Here is a 13,661-nt window from a genome sequence, read left to right as displayed (position 1 = left end):
TCCACTGAAATGTATAAACTTAATTTATTGCATTAAGTAGATTTTTGAACTACAAAATTACTATTTTATAATAAAGTATATACAAGACATTTTGGCAAATAGTACTAAAAATATTACAACTTGTGATGGCTTCCCCCTAAAAATAGAGACAAAAATTGCATTGACCTGCATTTAAAATTAGTGTCAGTAGTTTAGCAGTCCATTCTCATACACGTCACCTCAGTTTCACTGACAAAAAAGCTATTCAACTCGCAATACAGCTGGTCTAGGTTTCTAGAAGAAAAAGATGCAACCTCTTGAAAACAGAAGTGCTTTAGTAATCTTGTTAACACATCTAGTTTTAGTAATACTGTTACATGAGCCACACGTAGCATTTCCTGAGTTTAAAGCTATTTCCAAAGCTGCAGCTGATATCTTCTAGTTGAATCTGTGCAGGAGTCAAGTCAGTGGTGGTTACAGTGTGATAGTCATAGAACATTGCTGCGCTTCAGTTCTTAAGAAGAGCTGGGCATAAGCCACAGTTCATGGAGTCCACTGAACACTGTTAAAAACTAGAAGTAGAGGAGTCTCTCCCGTTCTGTACCTCTGGTCCTCTCTTGTGCAGCACGAGCTTTAGCTTTATTTACTGATGGGCCTGAGTGAGAGAAAACAGAGTTATTCCAAAGTCTCAGCATTACAGCAGATCAGTCATCAAGAAGCATGCATGACCTTAGTTGTCTAGGTCCAGCTTAACATTGATGAGACTTCAGAAACATCTTTCTACTCAGCTGTTAATAGCTGTCAGCAGCAGCAAGGGCAGTAGGTGAATCCCCATCAGCCGTAACCCCTTTAGTAAGGCTCAGTTGAAGTCTACTTTTAAGAACTACACCATCAGCATGAATTTCCAAATTCAAGAGGACAGCATTTGGACCGTCCTTACTGCAAAGCAAGACTGCTTCTGCAAATGCAGGAACAGTGTCCCACAGCAGGTGTGTTGCTTCCACCCACCATCCTGTCCCCAGCTTTAGAGACATTAATCATGCTGCTGTCTTGGGCCACATGGCCTAGGCAGCCACCTCCATAAAGAACAGCACGGTGCGACCATGCAGGGCAGGCTGTGGTTGCTTCAGTTCAGCACGCTTGTAACAGCGAGCTTGCACTGCCACCAGTCAACCCTTGCTTTCCAACGGACCAGCTACTTGAATGACAGAGAGGCACATTCAAGTACTGCTGTTTATCCTTGCAATCCTTTCCCTTTTATGGGGAGAAAGGGTCCCATGTAGCCAGCTATTTGTTTGAAGTGTGTTTTAGAGCAGACTCTCACATCTTACCTATGTAACTAAGCAGAACTGGAAGAAATATTAGTCCGTGTGTTGCTCCCAGCAGAACCATAGCTAGATACATCCTGAAGTAAAATATCTTGAAGATTTGAGATTTGGAAAAAAACAGTACTACAATTCCTCCAAATTTGGTCAGTGTGATACCACTGAAAACCTGTCAATAAAAAAGTGTTTTAAAGTGATAAGTAGGGCTTTATGTAGTCTATTTGCTTAAAGCATTTAACATTTGCTAAAATTCTTATGTAATTTGAGGCTCCTATACACAGTATACCTCCTTACCTGTTAGTCCTTAGAACCAAATCCAAGACCTACTCAGGAGAAGAGTTCAACTTCTTGGTCCCACGAGAACCTGACACCACAGGCCAGGCTCAGTATGATTAAAAATCCACTCTAATCTGTACAACCACCTAGTTTAATTTTTACTTCAGGCAGATACAGATGAAAGCCGTTACTGAAGTAACTCACATTCCAGTGAAGTTCCTTACCTGGGTCCAGTACATGTATCACCAGAACAGTCTATTCCAACCCCATCTAGGTTGCTTATCTTAGTCTTAAGTGACATGACAGTACTGCCTAAATACTGAGCCCTGCTTGCATTCCCAAAGCTTCAATTGCATCCCATATTCAGAATAACCTTTCCTAGTCACCTCTGAGTATGTGGAAGAGAGAAGCACTTAAACTTTAATGGGACAATTCAAGGTTAATCCAAACTACTAGTTCAGCTAAAGCTTTTAGCTCTGTTCTCTACTACTAGGTAGTAGTAACATCAGATTAAAAATTGAGTCTTGATCACCCCTGTTACTAGTAGAAGCCTAGGTTGACCTCTAAGAGCTTTAATCAAGTATGCCAAAAAGAAAAAGCAAGGCTATCCTTATGACTTAAGGATATTGGCATAGTCTGTAAAGTTGTAACTTGGCTACTTGTCCCCCCCCCCAAACAGTAGATACTTACTGAACTGCCCATGTGAGACAGAGCTTCTTCGGCACGCTCTACTCTACTGCCCTTAGTACTAACAGTGAATGCTCTTGTCACATGACTACAGAATTCCACAGCGATACCACAACTCTAGAGAGTGAAAAGAAACATACATGAAAATATAATTTAGATGCGCACTTTGATGGTAAAGTCTCTGCTCAGAAGTCCAGGCAGGCTAGAGAGGTTCTAGCAGCTGTGTTCAGTTCCCAGGGTTAAAATTTCATTGGAAGTTACAAGCTCAGCATTACTTGATTACTAGAGGCTGTTACAGGTACTGTATGGCATTTTACCACCAGTCATTACTAACGAACAGTTAGTCTGATTAAACAGGAATCGGAACATGAGATCGTTTTGGAGGACAAAAAGTTTCTTGATGCTGAAGAAAGCTGGCTTCAATACAGTGCGTGCAGTGAACACCGAACACTAAAATCTGTGTACAGATACTAGCTGCAATAACATTGCTTTAGAGTAACACTGAGTATACATGCTGATTTGATACCACAACACTTTAGTTTAATCCTAAAAACAAGCTGTTTAGTCATTTACAACATTGATTGAACAGTTGGCAAATCTTAGACTCACCTAGCAGGCAGACTTGCATGAACATACGCCTAGTTGTAACATGGGGCAACAGTTTACTCTCTCATAACTTTCTCAGATCTGCAATAAATCTCCAGAGAGCAAGGTAAGCCAGAGCTCCAGCACTCAGCTATTAGTTACCAGGTTCTGGAGTGTTTCACCACGGCACTCTCTGCCCAAGTGGTTTCATCCATTTATGCAGGAACAATACTGGTGCTAGCACATCACAGATCTACTCTGTAGAACATAAATACAGCAGAAGCCTTAACACTAACCTATGTATCCTTACCTTAGGCATGAACGACCTCTGTTGATGTGCAACAGCACCTAGCCTATATAGCAGCAATACAACTGTTGCTGCAGAACACAAGAGACCACCACCAGATGCAGTAAAGCTTACAGTGCAATTGCTGTATCTTATCAGTACTGGGACTAGTTGTCAGAATAAACCTGTTTTCTACACACCACCTAGATGTATTAAGATAGTTCCACTACTGTTCAAATGCCTGTCAAAGTTTAGTACAAAATACTACTCAGTATCGTGAACATACACATAAGACACACAGACTGTTCAAGACTTGGCAACAGAAGCAAAGGGATGTCTTGTTAACTTACCATGACAAGATTTACTAATGAAACTGCATTCAAGCTGATGCCCCAGAGCCACATCACTCCAAACATGTTGATGATTATCATAGCAATAGTTACTGAAACTACAACAGCAGCCCATACTTCAAAACCAAGCAGCACAGTTGTCACCAAAAATATTGATCCCAAGGAGATGCAGAGGTTAAAGATAGCATCATGCACAATTGTCAAGTATTGTTCATAGAAGACATAAAACACACTGTGGAAAGAAGAGAAGTTGTAGTTAGCCATCTTCCTTGCTATATGCTAATATTAGATTAGCTTCTGTGCTAAGGATAAAGTAGTTCCCTCCTTACAGGAGTCACTGACAGGGACTGGCTTCCTAGCATCAGTGGAATGACTCCTACAGAACACTGGCTGTGATATGACAACTCTTCACTAACGCTTCAAATAAAGGCTGTATCTGGAAGTCAGGGTATTTGCCACACTTTAATATAAGCAGCTACAGTAGTTGCCAGAAGGTAGTTCCTCAGATCGATTGTGGTATCTGCAGGAACTCCTGCAGAGGGTCTGAACTGATTCATTATGCAGTGAGACCATAAGGATGGACAGGATTCTTTGAAGCAAAGAGATTAGTATTTCAGCTGTACAGATACCAATTCCAACTCAATTTCATTTTACTACTCTTATACAGAGTCTTTAGTATGTTAATCATGCAAGCATTAGACAAGCAGTACTTGACATCACTGCTGCCTTTGCTTTAAGTTTAAATAACTTAAGTTTGAAGTCCATACATTCACATTACAGCTTGGAACAACCCAGGTCAACATATCTGCTTAAGTTGCAGGTTAAACACTACTACGAAAGCTAGGAAGTGCCCGAGCTGAAGCCAGAGCTACCTTTGTAGTGAAGGACAGGTTTTGGACAGGTTTCTTGATTTAAGTTAGTTATCAACCACAGTAAAGAGAAGTTAGGCCTGTGGATGTAAGTTGTATTTTTGTGGTTTTACTAGACATTCCAGAGTCTCTATATTACCTCCTGTTAGACAAAACTCAGGACTCAAGTCTCTAAGATGTTATTAGCCAGTACCCTTTCTCAGTTCCTCAAGTGGAGTATTTGTCACTGAGGCAAGAAAGATCTAAGCATACCTGTAAGGAAACACCCGGTAGTTCTTCTCTTTGATGCCCATGGTTTCAGTAATGTTATCTGCTATAACCCGGGCTTTCTTCATAGCATCAATAAAATCAGATGATGTTTTCAGTACAGTATGGTAAGTCATAAAATAAGTAGCTCCAACATCAGATTTGTTGTTTATAAAGTTGACAGCAGAGTTATATGCAGCATGTCCTCTATATAAACATAGTAACATTTTAGATGTCAATGTCAGTGAGCACCACTCAAATTTATTAGCTTTTATAACTTACAATCTTGTTTCTAAGAGTTTCCAAAACTGATAAAAGCTTCAGAGCACAATACATTTCGAGATTGCACAGGATATACTAGAACAGACAGACTATAGAAGTTGTTTCTCTTTGTACAGGGGAAAGCTGCTGTTCCATTTAGTTGATGATGCACTTGTTTTCCCAGTTTTGTTTCAGAAAATACTATAGAACAGGTGAGATGTCAATGTTTGTATGACTTTTAGAAGGACATTAGATATCTAACCTTGCAGACATTTAAAAAAAAAATTAAAAAAAAAAAAAAAAATCACACTTCCAGACAAGTTTCTTTGACCTATTGGTCTAAGCAAGATATATAGAATATGGCTCTTACCCTTTGCCACATTTAGGATTAGGGTTGTCCAATAGGAACATGGGCAAAAACTTCATGAAGTCTTCGCCCTGTGGTCTCTGCTTGCCTTCTTGAGTCAGTGGTCGACAACGAGTGCAGGATGGATCGGTGACTGAAGAAACACAGGAAGAAGGTCAGCTACAGGATCAAGTATTCTTTGTCATAACACTAGTAGCATTGCATGTCAGAAGTTACAGGATACAATTCCATAAAAAGCATTTTCACTGATGAAATAACTGATCAGCCCTGAAATTCTGTATAAAATTTGTAGTCCTTTATTTTTTATTTATTACTACTAAGGCAAGGGCTACCAGAACACTCAGTTACTTGTGCACTATCTACATTAAGCCCAATGAGAATTACACCAAACTGAAGGACCCAAACAAAAACAGAGCACTAAGTTTGTGTGCTCTAACGAAACCAGCAGACAGATCAAAATTTTTTTATAACAAGTTATTTTTGGAACAGTCATTACATTGGCTGTCTAGGCAGGCTGTCTTCAACCTGCAGCATTCCAGCAGAATGTTTACATTCACACAAACAGCAGTTCAAACTAGAGGGCAACTCAAAAGGCGCCTGCTCACAGTAAGAAAAGCTATTCACCTGACTCATACCACAATAAAATGTTTTGTATGTGAAACTTATAAACCAAGCTAATCCCCTAGCAACAAGATGGGTGCTAATACCTGAAGCATTGCAAAACTGTCCAGTGGTATTGTAGACTCTGCAACAGGATGACTGTGGCTTCACCCAGTCAAAGTAGTCATCAATCCAGGATGATGGGGCATAGCCTATCCTTGTGCTAATAAAATAATGTAACATATCCATCATCAGTAATTTTATGTTTCATTCCAGAACACATCCCTTGATCTCTCCAGTGCTGACTGACACCATGTCAATTCATTCTGGTCTAAGCTACTTAGCTCTCCATGTTGTCCCCTGCTCCAGTACCCCATCAAGAGCCAGTCTTTCTCCTCGTACTGCAGCTAGCAAACAGCAGGAGCTTCTTCCCGGCATTCAAGTTCCACTGCCAAGCTCAGCTTTCCATTCCCCTGCCCACTCTATGCCCCATCCTATTCCAGATATCGTTGCCTCAGTTTAAGCAAGGCTCCTCCTTCAGTTAGGCTGAAGTAAAACCACTGAACTGCAGTGGAAAGAATCAGGAAGAGACTTTCTTCAATTGTTAGCAACTGAACTCCAGATACAATTCCTGCTTAGCCTTACTAGGTTAGGCTAGTTTATCCACCGAGTTTAGAAGCTGAGCCTGCAAGTCACCTTCCAAGAGAGCTTAACCATACCGAGAGGTTTTCATGAGCTTTTCTTCCTACCATTCCCAGATTCCTTGAAGGATCAAGCCCCTTTTCCAAACCCAAGTACATCAATATATCCCACCAGTCCAGGCAGTTTTTATCCTGATTCTAGGAGATTGCCACAGCTTCTTCCCTTCCCCTCCCCTCCCCAAACCACAGTATAAAGCAAGTACAATAGAGTGTCAGTTGTACAATCAACAGCTGAACCTGAACTAAATTAAAAGGACACACTGGTCAGCTACATCTCTTCCATGCAACTATGCAGAGAAAAGCATCAAAAGACTTACTAGCTACCAATTTCTGCAGCATTGAAGACTTGCTGGACAAGTGAATCATTATTACATCCCATTCCACCACACACCATGTTCTGCCCTTCCAAAGAGGTGTAGTTGTGCCCTTCTTCTAGGACGAAGTAGACAGGAGGACCTGCATGCAGGTACTTGCCGAGCTGGCTGAAGTAATCCATTACATAGGAGTCCTTAAAGGGAAAGTTTTGAGTTACTATTACGTAATGGTGAGGTAGCACAACAAGGTATCAAGGTTTCAATTCAGCTGCAAATTGCTGAAGAGTGACATGATCTTAAGACTTACATCTGGCATTGAGAGAGACTGATCCAGTCCGATCTCTACATTGTGCATAACTGCTGTACTGAATGACAGAACACCCACAAACACTGCTATCTGCAAAAAAGCAAATTCATGGAAGTGAGAACTGCACAGAAACAACAAGCAACAGAAGTAATTTACTAAGTTAATAGGAACCATGCAAAGAGGTTCTAGTTTAAGTATGCTACCCAGGCTTAGTACAACAGTGGTAGTAAAACCTAGCTACTCAGAGTTCCCTTTGGAGCCATAAGGGAAAATTTATACTTAGAAGGCAGCAGTGAAAGATATGCCAAACACCTTCTGTAAATAAGCACAGTAACCTCAAACTGAATCACGGATTCAGCAACACTACTCTAGATTAATGCAGTGTAGGAGCCAACATGTGCTGATTTTTGACATATGCCCAAAGCGATTTGCTTGTCAGCAATGCAACTCTTAAATCTGGGCCTTGGACAATCCAAGGTCAAGTCTCTTATTTACTACAAATACTCTTGCAGTTACAAAAGCTTATGCCAATAACTAATGCTGAAAGCAAAAATCCTAGAAGCTTCGTTTGTTTCACTGTTTTGAAGATTTTCTTCAGTACAAGACCTTCAGGCTCACTACACTTTTGCTCAAGTTTAGATGACTGCTTACTGTAAACAGAGTATACATACTACTATTGGTCTCATCCAATCCTTAAGCAGATATGGAGAATATAGATTTTTGAAGAACAGAAATAAGATGTTCTCAGAACGTTGGACTCCACTCATTTCTTCATTGCTTTTGATGCAACACAGAATATCCAGTCTATTCCTCTGAAAATTGATTAAATGCCAGATTTAGTACAGTTCTGCAGAAGATGCCATCTGTATTACACTGCAGTTACAGGTGCATTTATACTCACCTCTTGACGCTTAATATCCAAGCCCAGGAGACTTACAAAGCAAGTGACTTGAAGAATAAAGTCTATGAGCACAGCCATTCCAGCAAAAAGGGAGAATGTGCGAACCGCTGGCATCGTAGACAGTGTCCCTGAAGGAAGTGACCCAGTTTGTTAAACAAGCAAGCTCCCTTCTCCTAGAAATGCATGAGCATTTTCTAGACAGATATCCAATTTAAGTGTTAGCAGGACAAAGAGCCTTTCTCTTCAGAGTAAAGAAAACAGCTGATATGAGCCTGGCTATGACTGCTGTCTTTGACCTCTCTGCACAGCCTTGATGCTGTCGAACAAGTGACTAGCTTTAACACACTTCTCAATTCCAAAGTTACTAGTCTTGTGCAGGCTGCATAAGAGGGTAGTTAAGGACTGCTGTCAAGCAAGATCTTGCTTCAATATTAAGCCACTCAATGCAAGTTGAACCAACAGCAAATTACACTCCAAGTAAACAAGTTCATTATGAAAGAAGGCCAATTTATACTTGAAGGGTAACAACATAAGATATGCCTCTAACACATACTGTAAGAGTGAGCCTCAAACATAATCTGTCATAGGGGCATTTTTCCAAGCAGTGGCAAGATGACTGAATGCAATGTAGGAGCTAGTACACCCTGATATTTGATATATTACTAAGGTAAATTTAGACTTGTCAGTCACTACAAATCAGTAAAAAGCTCCAGCCTTTCAAGCTGAAGAGCTTGACAGATTCAGAATTACATCTTTTTAACTGTGCCAGTCTCTTAAAACACTACAATGCCTATCCTCAGCAGACGTCAAGTTAAACTTGATTATAGCAACGAACAACTAAGCTAAACTTCCTCCACAAATTCTTGCTTTGTTTTTATATTCTAGTTTTGCATTTATTCTTGCAAGACGCAGGTATGATAAGGCAAATATCTTCAAATACTAAAGAAGTCTTACCAAGAAAGAATGCCACAGTCTCCGAAAAAGATGAGAGAAACATACTGGGTGCCACATCTCCCAAGACTCTGCCAATCTGTTTATCCAGAGTTTCACCCTGAAGGCACTCATCTCTCTGTTTTAAGGCAATAATTTATTATAATTAGGAATCATACAATTTAGAAAGTGCTTTCATATGGCTAAAAAAACCAACAAAAACTTTCAAACATCCAAAACTATCTTTTATCATTTTCACTGCATTAACATGAGTTAGATACAAAAAGCAGAGATTCTCTAATACAAAAGCAGCATGCAAACCTCCTGTTGCCTTGCTTCAAACTTAAAATACAGTACTAAGTTCAGTACTTCAGCCAAAACCACACACTTGCCAGAGGCAGTGCCAGTTTCAGTGGGTTATTGAGCCTGTCAAATTAGGAAGCTAATTGCCCACTAAGACTTAGTGTCAGAAGTCCCTGGTCTGAAGCATGTAGTTTAGTCCATGATTACTGCTCACAATACACTAAAGTTACAAGTGATCAAAATAGCAGCCAAGTTCCACAACTACCAGAGAAGGATGTTAAAAATATTATTCATTTGTACATCACTAGTATGCAGACCAGAAATTATGTTAAATGAGCTTGATATCAACCACCAGGAGGAAAAAGCAGATGTTTTGGGGTTTTTTTGGGGGGTGGGGGGAGGAATGTACATATAGTCTTGGCTCTCTTCAAGACCACTAGATACCCTGTGAGAGTCCAGAGCTGCTCAGACTGGGCTGCGCACTGGAATGCAGAAGACCTTCTGCTCCAAGTTAATAGCCTTCAAAGATAACAGGCACATTTAGAAAAGTCTGTATGAAGGAATACATACCTGAAGTGTCTGGACTATAATGAAAATGTTGTCCACCCCAATAGCCAGCACCAAGAAGGGAATTACTTCTATCACAATCAGTGTCAGTGGGATTCCAAAGTAGCTGAAAATGCCTACAGAACATGCCACTGAGCTCAGTACAATCAGGATGCCTGCAATGCCCAGGGAGATCTTTGAATCCACCTAAAAAGGTTGTAATGACTGTCAACCAAACCAGCATCATCACACAGGACAGATTATAGCAAAGGTAAAAAACATTCTTACATTTAGTGTAGTTAGTAGAAAGCTTACTTTTCTGGTTCTTTTGAAGATCCAGATATATAAAAAAACCCTTGAAGCTACAAGCCTTAAAGCTCAAGTTAACTGCACATTTCAAGTGAAAATAGACTTAGCTGAGGCTATGAAGCATACATGAATTGTCAAGTATGACAAGAAGGACAATGCTCCCCCTAGCTCCTGCCCAAGGAGGACTCAATGCTTTAAGACAAGATTGAATATGAGCATTCTGCAAAAATATTTAAGTCACTTAAAGCTGAGAAAAACTAGTCAGCAAGCTGCAGCTTCAGTGTTTATAGCAGTGAGAACTATATACGTACCAGCAGTCTTCTACAGCTCTGGATATGTCCCAAAGCTATGGAGATGTACACAAACATTACCATATAGCTTATCAACACAGTGCCAACATCACTATTGCTTTCGCGATTGATTTCATCTTCAATACTCCGTTCAGCAGAAAATGATATAGTTAAGTTTGGATTATCATAGTTCTTCAAAAAGTTAATAAACCTAAAAAAAAAAAAGTCAGTCACACTTTAAAGGATAAAACATCTTGTATTAGAAATACTTGGAAGTCTGTTGAAGGCAAATTAAATCATCCATGTGGTACAAGAGTACACTGTGGCCAGACAGTACTTTGAGGGACCTTCCTCATTTTTAAGAGAGGGGTGCTGGCTACACATCCCTAGAACTCTACTCCAAGCACTAGAAATACGCCATGCTGAAATACTTTCCATGTTCTCTCCAGAGTTTGGGGACAACCAGATATCTTGCATAAGCTATTTCAAAGCGTAAGTGCAATTTTCCTCAAAGTTAGACCTAGAAGTACAGACATGAAATATGACTGCAGCTTCCTTACAGTACTTAAACAATTTATTAGCCCTTACTTCAGTACTTAAACAATTTATTAGCCCTTATTTCAGTTCCCGTAACTGAAGAGAGGTGCTTGTGACAGGCAGATGCTAGTTATACTTTTACTTAGTCTCAGACTTTCTAGTACAGTAGTTTTTATCTGAACTGTTAGCCAGAGCAGTTGGCCTGTGTAAGCCAACATCAGCTCTTCAAGATGGTGAAGGGGATGAAAGCTTTAGATTCTTATCTGGAAGATGTTTTTAAAAATTAAAGTTTAAGAATTACAGGATAATGCTGGACCTTTCCACTGGTGGTTAACGGTCCAATAGATTGAAGAGTCTACCTGTGTAATTGTAGCCAAAGTAAAATATATCAAATCCTTTCTAAAGTTACTTATCAGCAAGTACTACTGGACTAGATGGTCACTAACAAGACTAGAACCTATCTCCTCAAAGCAAATGAAGTATGCCAGAAAAAGTGAAAGTCTTATGACCAGTATAGTCTGTCCTTAATCAGTTTTGCTGCCTCTCAAAACATCTCTGTAGTTATACTGAGAAACTGTCAGTACAGTACAGGTGTTTTTCATGTATCTACATTTAAAGCTGCTTTAAGTAAGGTATGCATTTCAGAATACAGGAAGCCTACTTACTCTTTTTCCCATGCCAAGGCTTTCATTAGCTTTCTTGAGTCATTGTAGTAGTTGTTGACAGGAAAAGTAATAACAAGAGCTGTAGCATTATTATAGTTATCATCTATAGAGTAGGAAAAAAAGTTGTCAGGCATTATGAAATGGAGCTTACATTCCAGTATAGGCAGGTACATTTAAGTTTAAAATGAGTATTGTCCAAAGCAATTCCATCCCTACAACTCCATTAAATGCAATCTGTTTAACAACACTGAGTTCTCAAACACACTACTGAACTAAGAATAGAAGCTGATAAGCACTTCAGATTGTATTCAAAAGTAATTATTCATTATTTACCATGTTCATGGCACCCCCACATTAAATTGCTGCATGGTTAGACAAGGGGCTACTATATAACCAGTGCTTATGATTTTCCATGTAATGAGAAACAGGATGCGGTTTCCTAAACACCGTGCCTCTTGCGTACTTAGATTTTACCCAAAGCAAGTACAAAAACCCTACAGTTGAATCAAGAGGTGCTTGCCTTCAAAGGCTGTTCTAATACATTTGTGTTGATGTTTCTATCAAGTTATGTTTAATTGAATAAATTGCTTGAACAAAATGCTGGCTTCAGAATAATTATGGAAGGATTTCCTTTGTGAACACCTTAATCTATTTTTAACTGCTTTGTCAGATCAGTGACAAAACTTTATTCTAACTCAAAAGCAAAATACATGCACATCCCAGCATGTCAACTTGAGATACTTCATGTGTTTATCTAGCCTCCAGAAACTAGAGATCCTTTAGCAGGCCCAAAGCAGACTGAACATTTGCATACTTGTCAACAGGACAAATATGTTCTAGTAACGGACTGCTTGCATTTTGCACTTCCAGAGTAGTCTGCCTCCAATCTCAGCACTGTTCTACTGAAAAGTTATTTAAAATATCCTTACTTACTGGAAGTTTAACAAACCTCCAGTTTCTCTGGAGTGCATTTAAACATCTCTGTTAAATGAGAATGCACCTTTAGTGCCAAAAGACAGCACACAAGTATGTACTCTCAAGACTTAAACTGCAATACTGTTTTGTCACCTACCATCATATCCTCCCAACACCAGCCATGGAAATACAGGTCCACCAAATGTTCCTAAGCAGGGATCGTGAAGCAAGCTTGTGTCATTCAGTGATGCTGGAGCCCTAAAGAGACCACCAGCAATAATTGTTAGCTTCTGCTTGACAACGGAGGCATAGCACCACAGGACAAAAGTAAAAAGCTGTTGTGTTATAACTGATTATCAAGAGAACTGAGATAACACTGCTAGTGATACATTGCCCTCGTGCTATATTTGCTTTGAATTTGAATACAGTTTTAATGGTGTCTTCCTTATAGCTTCTGAGACAAGGAGTAGCTTCTACCCAACTGAACTATAAACTGAAGTGAAAGCTTAGAAGCTGTCTTCTGTTACAGAACTCTACTTCTCAGAAGTGTCTGAAATGTGTTTAAGGTAAACCAGAGCCAGTATCTGCATCAAACCAAGCTTAACTAGAAACCTGATTAAAGTGTAACTCCTGCTGAAGTACTAAGACACAGAAACACAAGCAACCTATATTAATCTGCAGTTCCACATGGTATTGTGAGTTTAAAAAGGGGTAAGAAAAGGTTCAAGGGGGCAGTGAGAACTAGCTAGTTTTGTTTGCCAGCAAGACAAAGACCTAGTTTGCCTATAGTTTGGAACCCCCCCCCCATGTAATTGTACTGCTTACCGAACACAGTATAAGAAGTGAGTGTGGTAGTCAGCATAGACAAAGAACTCGTCCCCAATAGTGTGATCTAGAACAGAATGACTGTTCTGAAAGTAGTTGAGTACACTCAGTATAGTGCAGTTGTTGTTGTAGGGAGCAAGAGGAGCCAGACAAATGTCTTTCAGCATTACAGTCTCATTGTCAAAAGAAGCAGTTATGTTGACAATAGCATCCTGCAAATCCAGTACCTTGGAAAAAAACAAACCAAACCATAGTTTAAGAGCAGCACAAGAAACATTTCCCTTGCA

General features: G+C 39.7%; 1 protein-coding gene across 1 annotated transcript in view; it reads right to left on the bottom strand.

Annotated features, from left to right (window-relative positions):
* Positions 1-5: 5 nt before the first annotated feature.
* Positions 6-13,661, bottom strand: part of NPC1 (NPC intracellular cholesterol transporter 1) — a 28,708-nt gene continuing 15,052 nt past the window's right edge. The window contains exons 9-25 of the mRNA XM_050892772.1: positions 13,375-13,601; positions 12,707-12,807; positions 11,635-11,737; positions 10,454-10,643; positions 9,858-10,040; positions 9,009-9,123; positions 8,055-8,182; positions 7,825-7,965; positions 7,154-7,243; positions 6,850-7,040; positions 5,939-6,054; positions 5,235-5,364; positions 4,610-4,810; positions 3,489-3,720; positions 2,271-2,384; positions 1,311-1,473; positions 6-634 (exon numbers count right to left, since the gene is read on the bottom strand). Of these exons, the coding sequence (XP_050748729.1) occupies positions 552-634; positions 1,311-1,473; positions 2,271-2,384; positions 3,489-3,720; positions 4,610-4,810; positions 5,235-5,364; positions 5,939-6,054; positions 6,850-7,040; positions 7,154-7,243; positions 7,825-7,965; positions 8,055-8,182; positions 9,009-9,123; positions 9,858-10,040; positions 10,454-10,643; positions 11,635-11,737; positions 12,707-12,807; positions 13,375-13,601 (2,508 nt within the window). The 3' untranslated portion in view covers positions 6-551. The remainder of the gene's footprint in view (positions 635-1,310; positions 1,474-2,270; positions 2,385-3,488; positions 3,721-4,609; positions 4,811-5,234; positions 5,365-5,938; positions 6,055-6,849; positions 7,041-7,153; positions 7,244-7,824; positions 7,966-8,054; positions 8,183-9,008; positions 9,124-9,857; positions 10,041-10,453; positions 10,644-11,634; positions 11,738-12,706; positions 12,808-13,374; positions 13,602-13,661) is intronic.

This window comes from Gymnogyps californianus, chromosome 2 (genome assembly GCF_018139145.2).
Source record: "Gymnogyps californianus isolate 813 chromosome 2, ASM1813914v2, whole genome shotgun sequence".
Lineage (NCBI taxonomy): Eukaryota > Metazoa > Chordata > Aves > Accipitriformes > Cathartidae > Gymnogyps > Gymnogyps californianus.
Note: the sequence above shows the minus strand (reverse complement) of the source record. Positions and strands in the feature narration are given on the sequence as shown.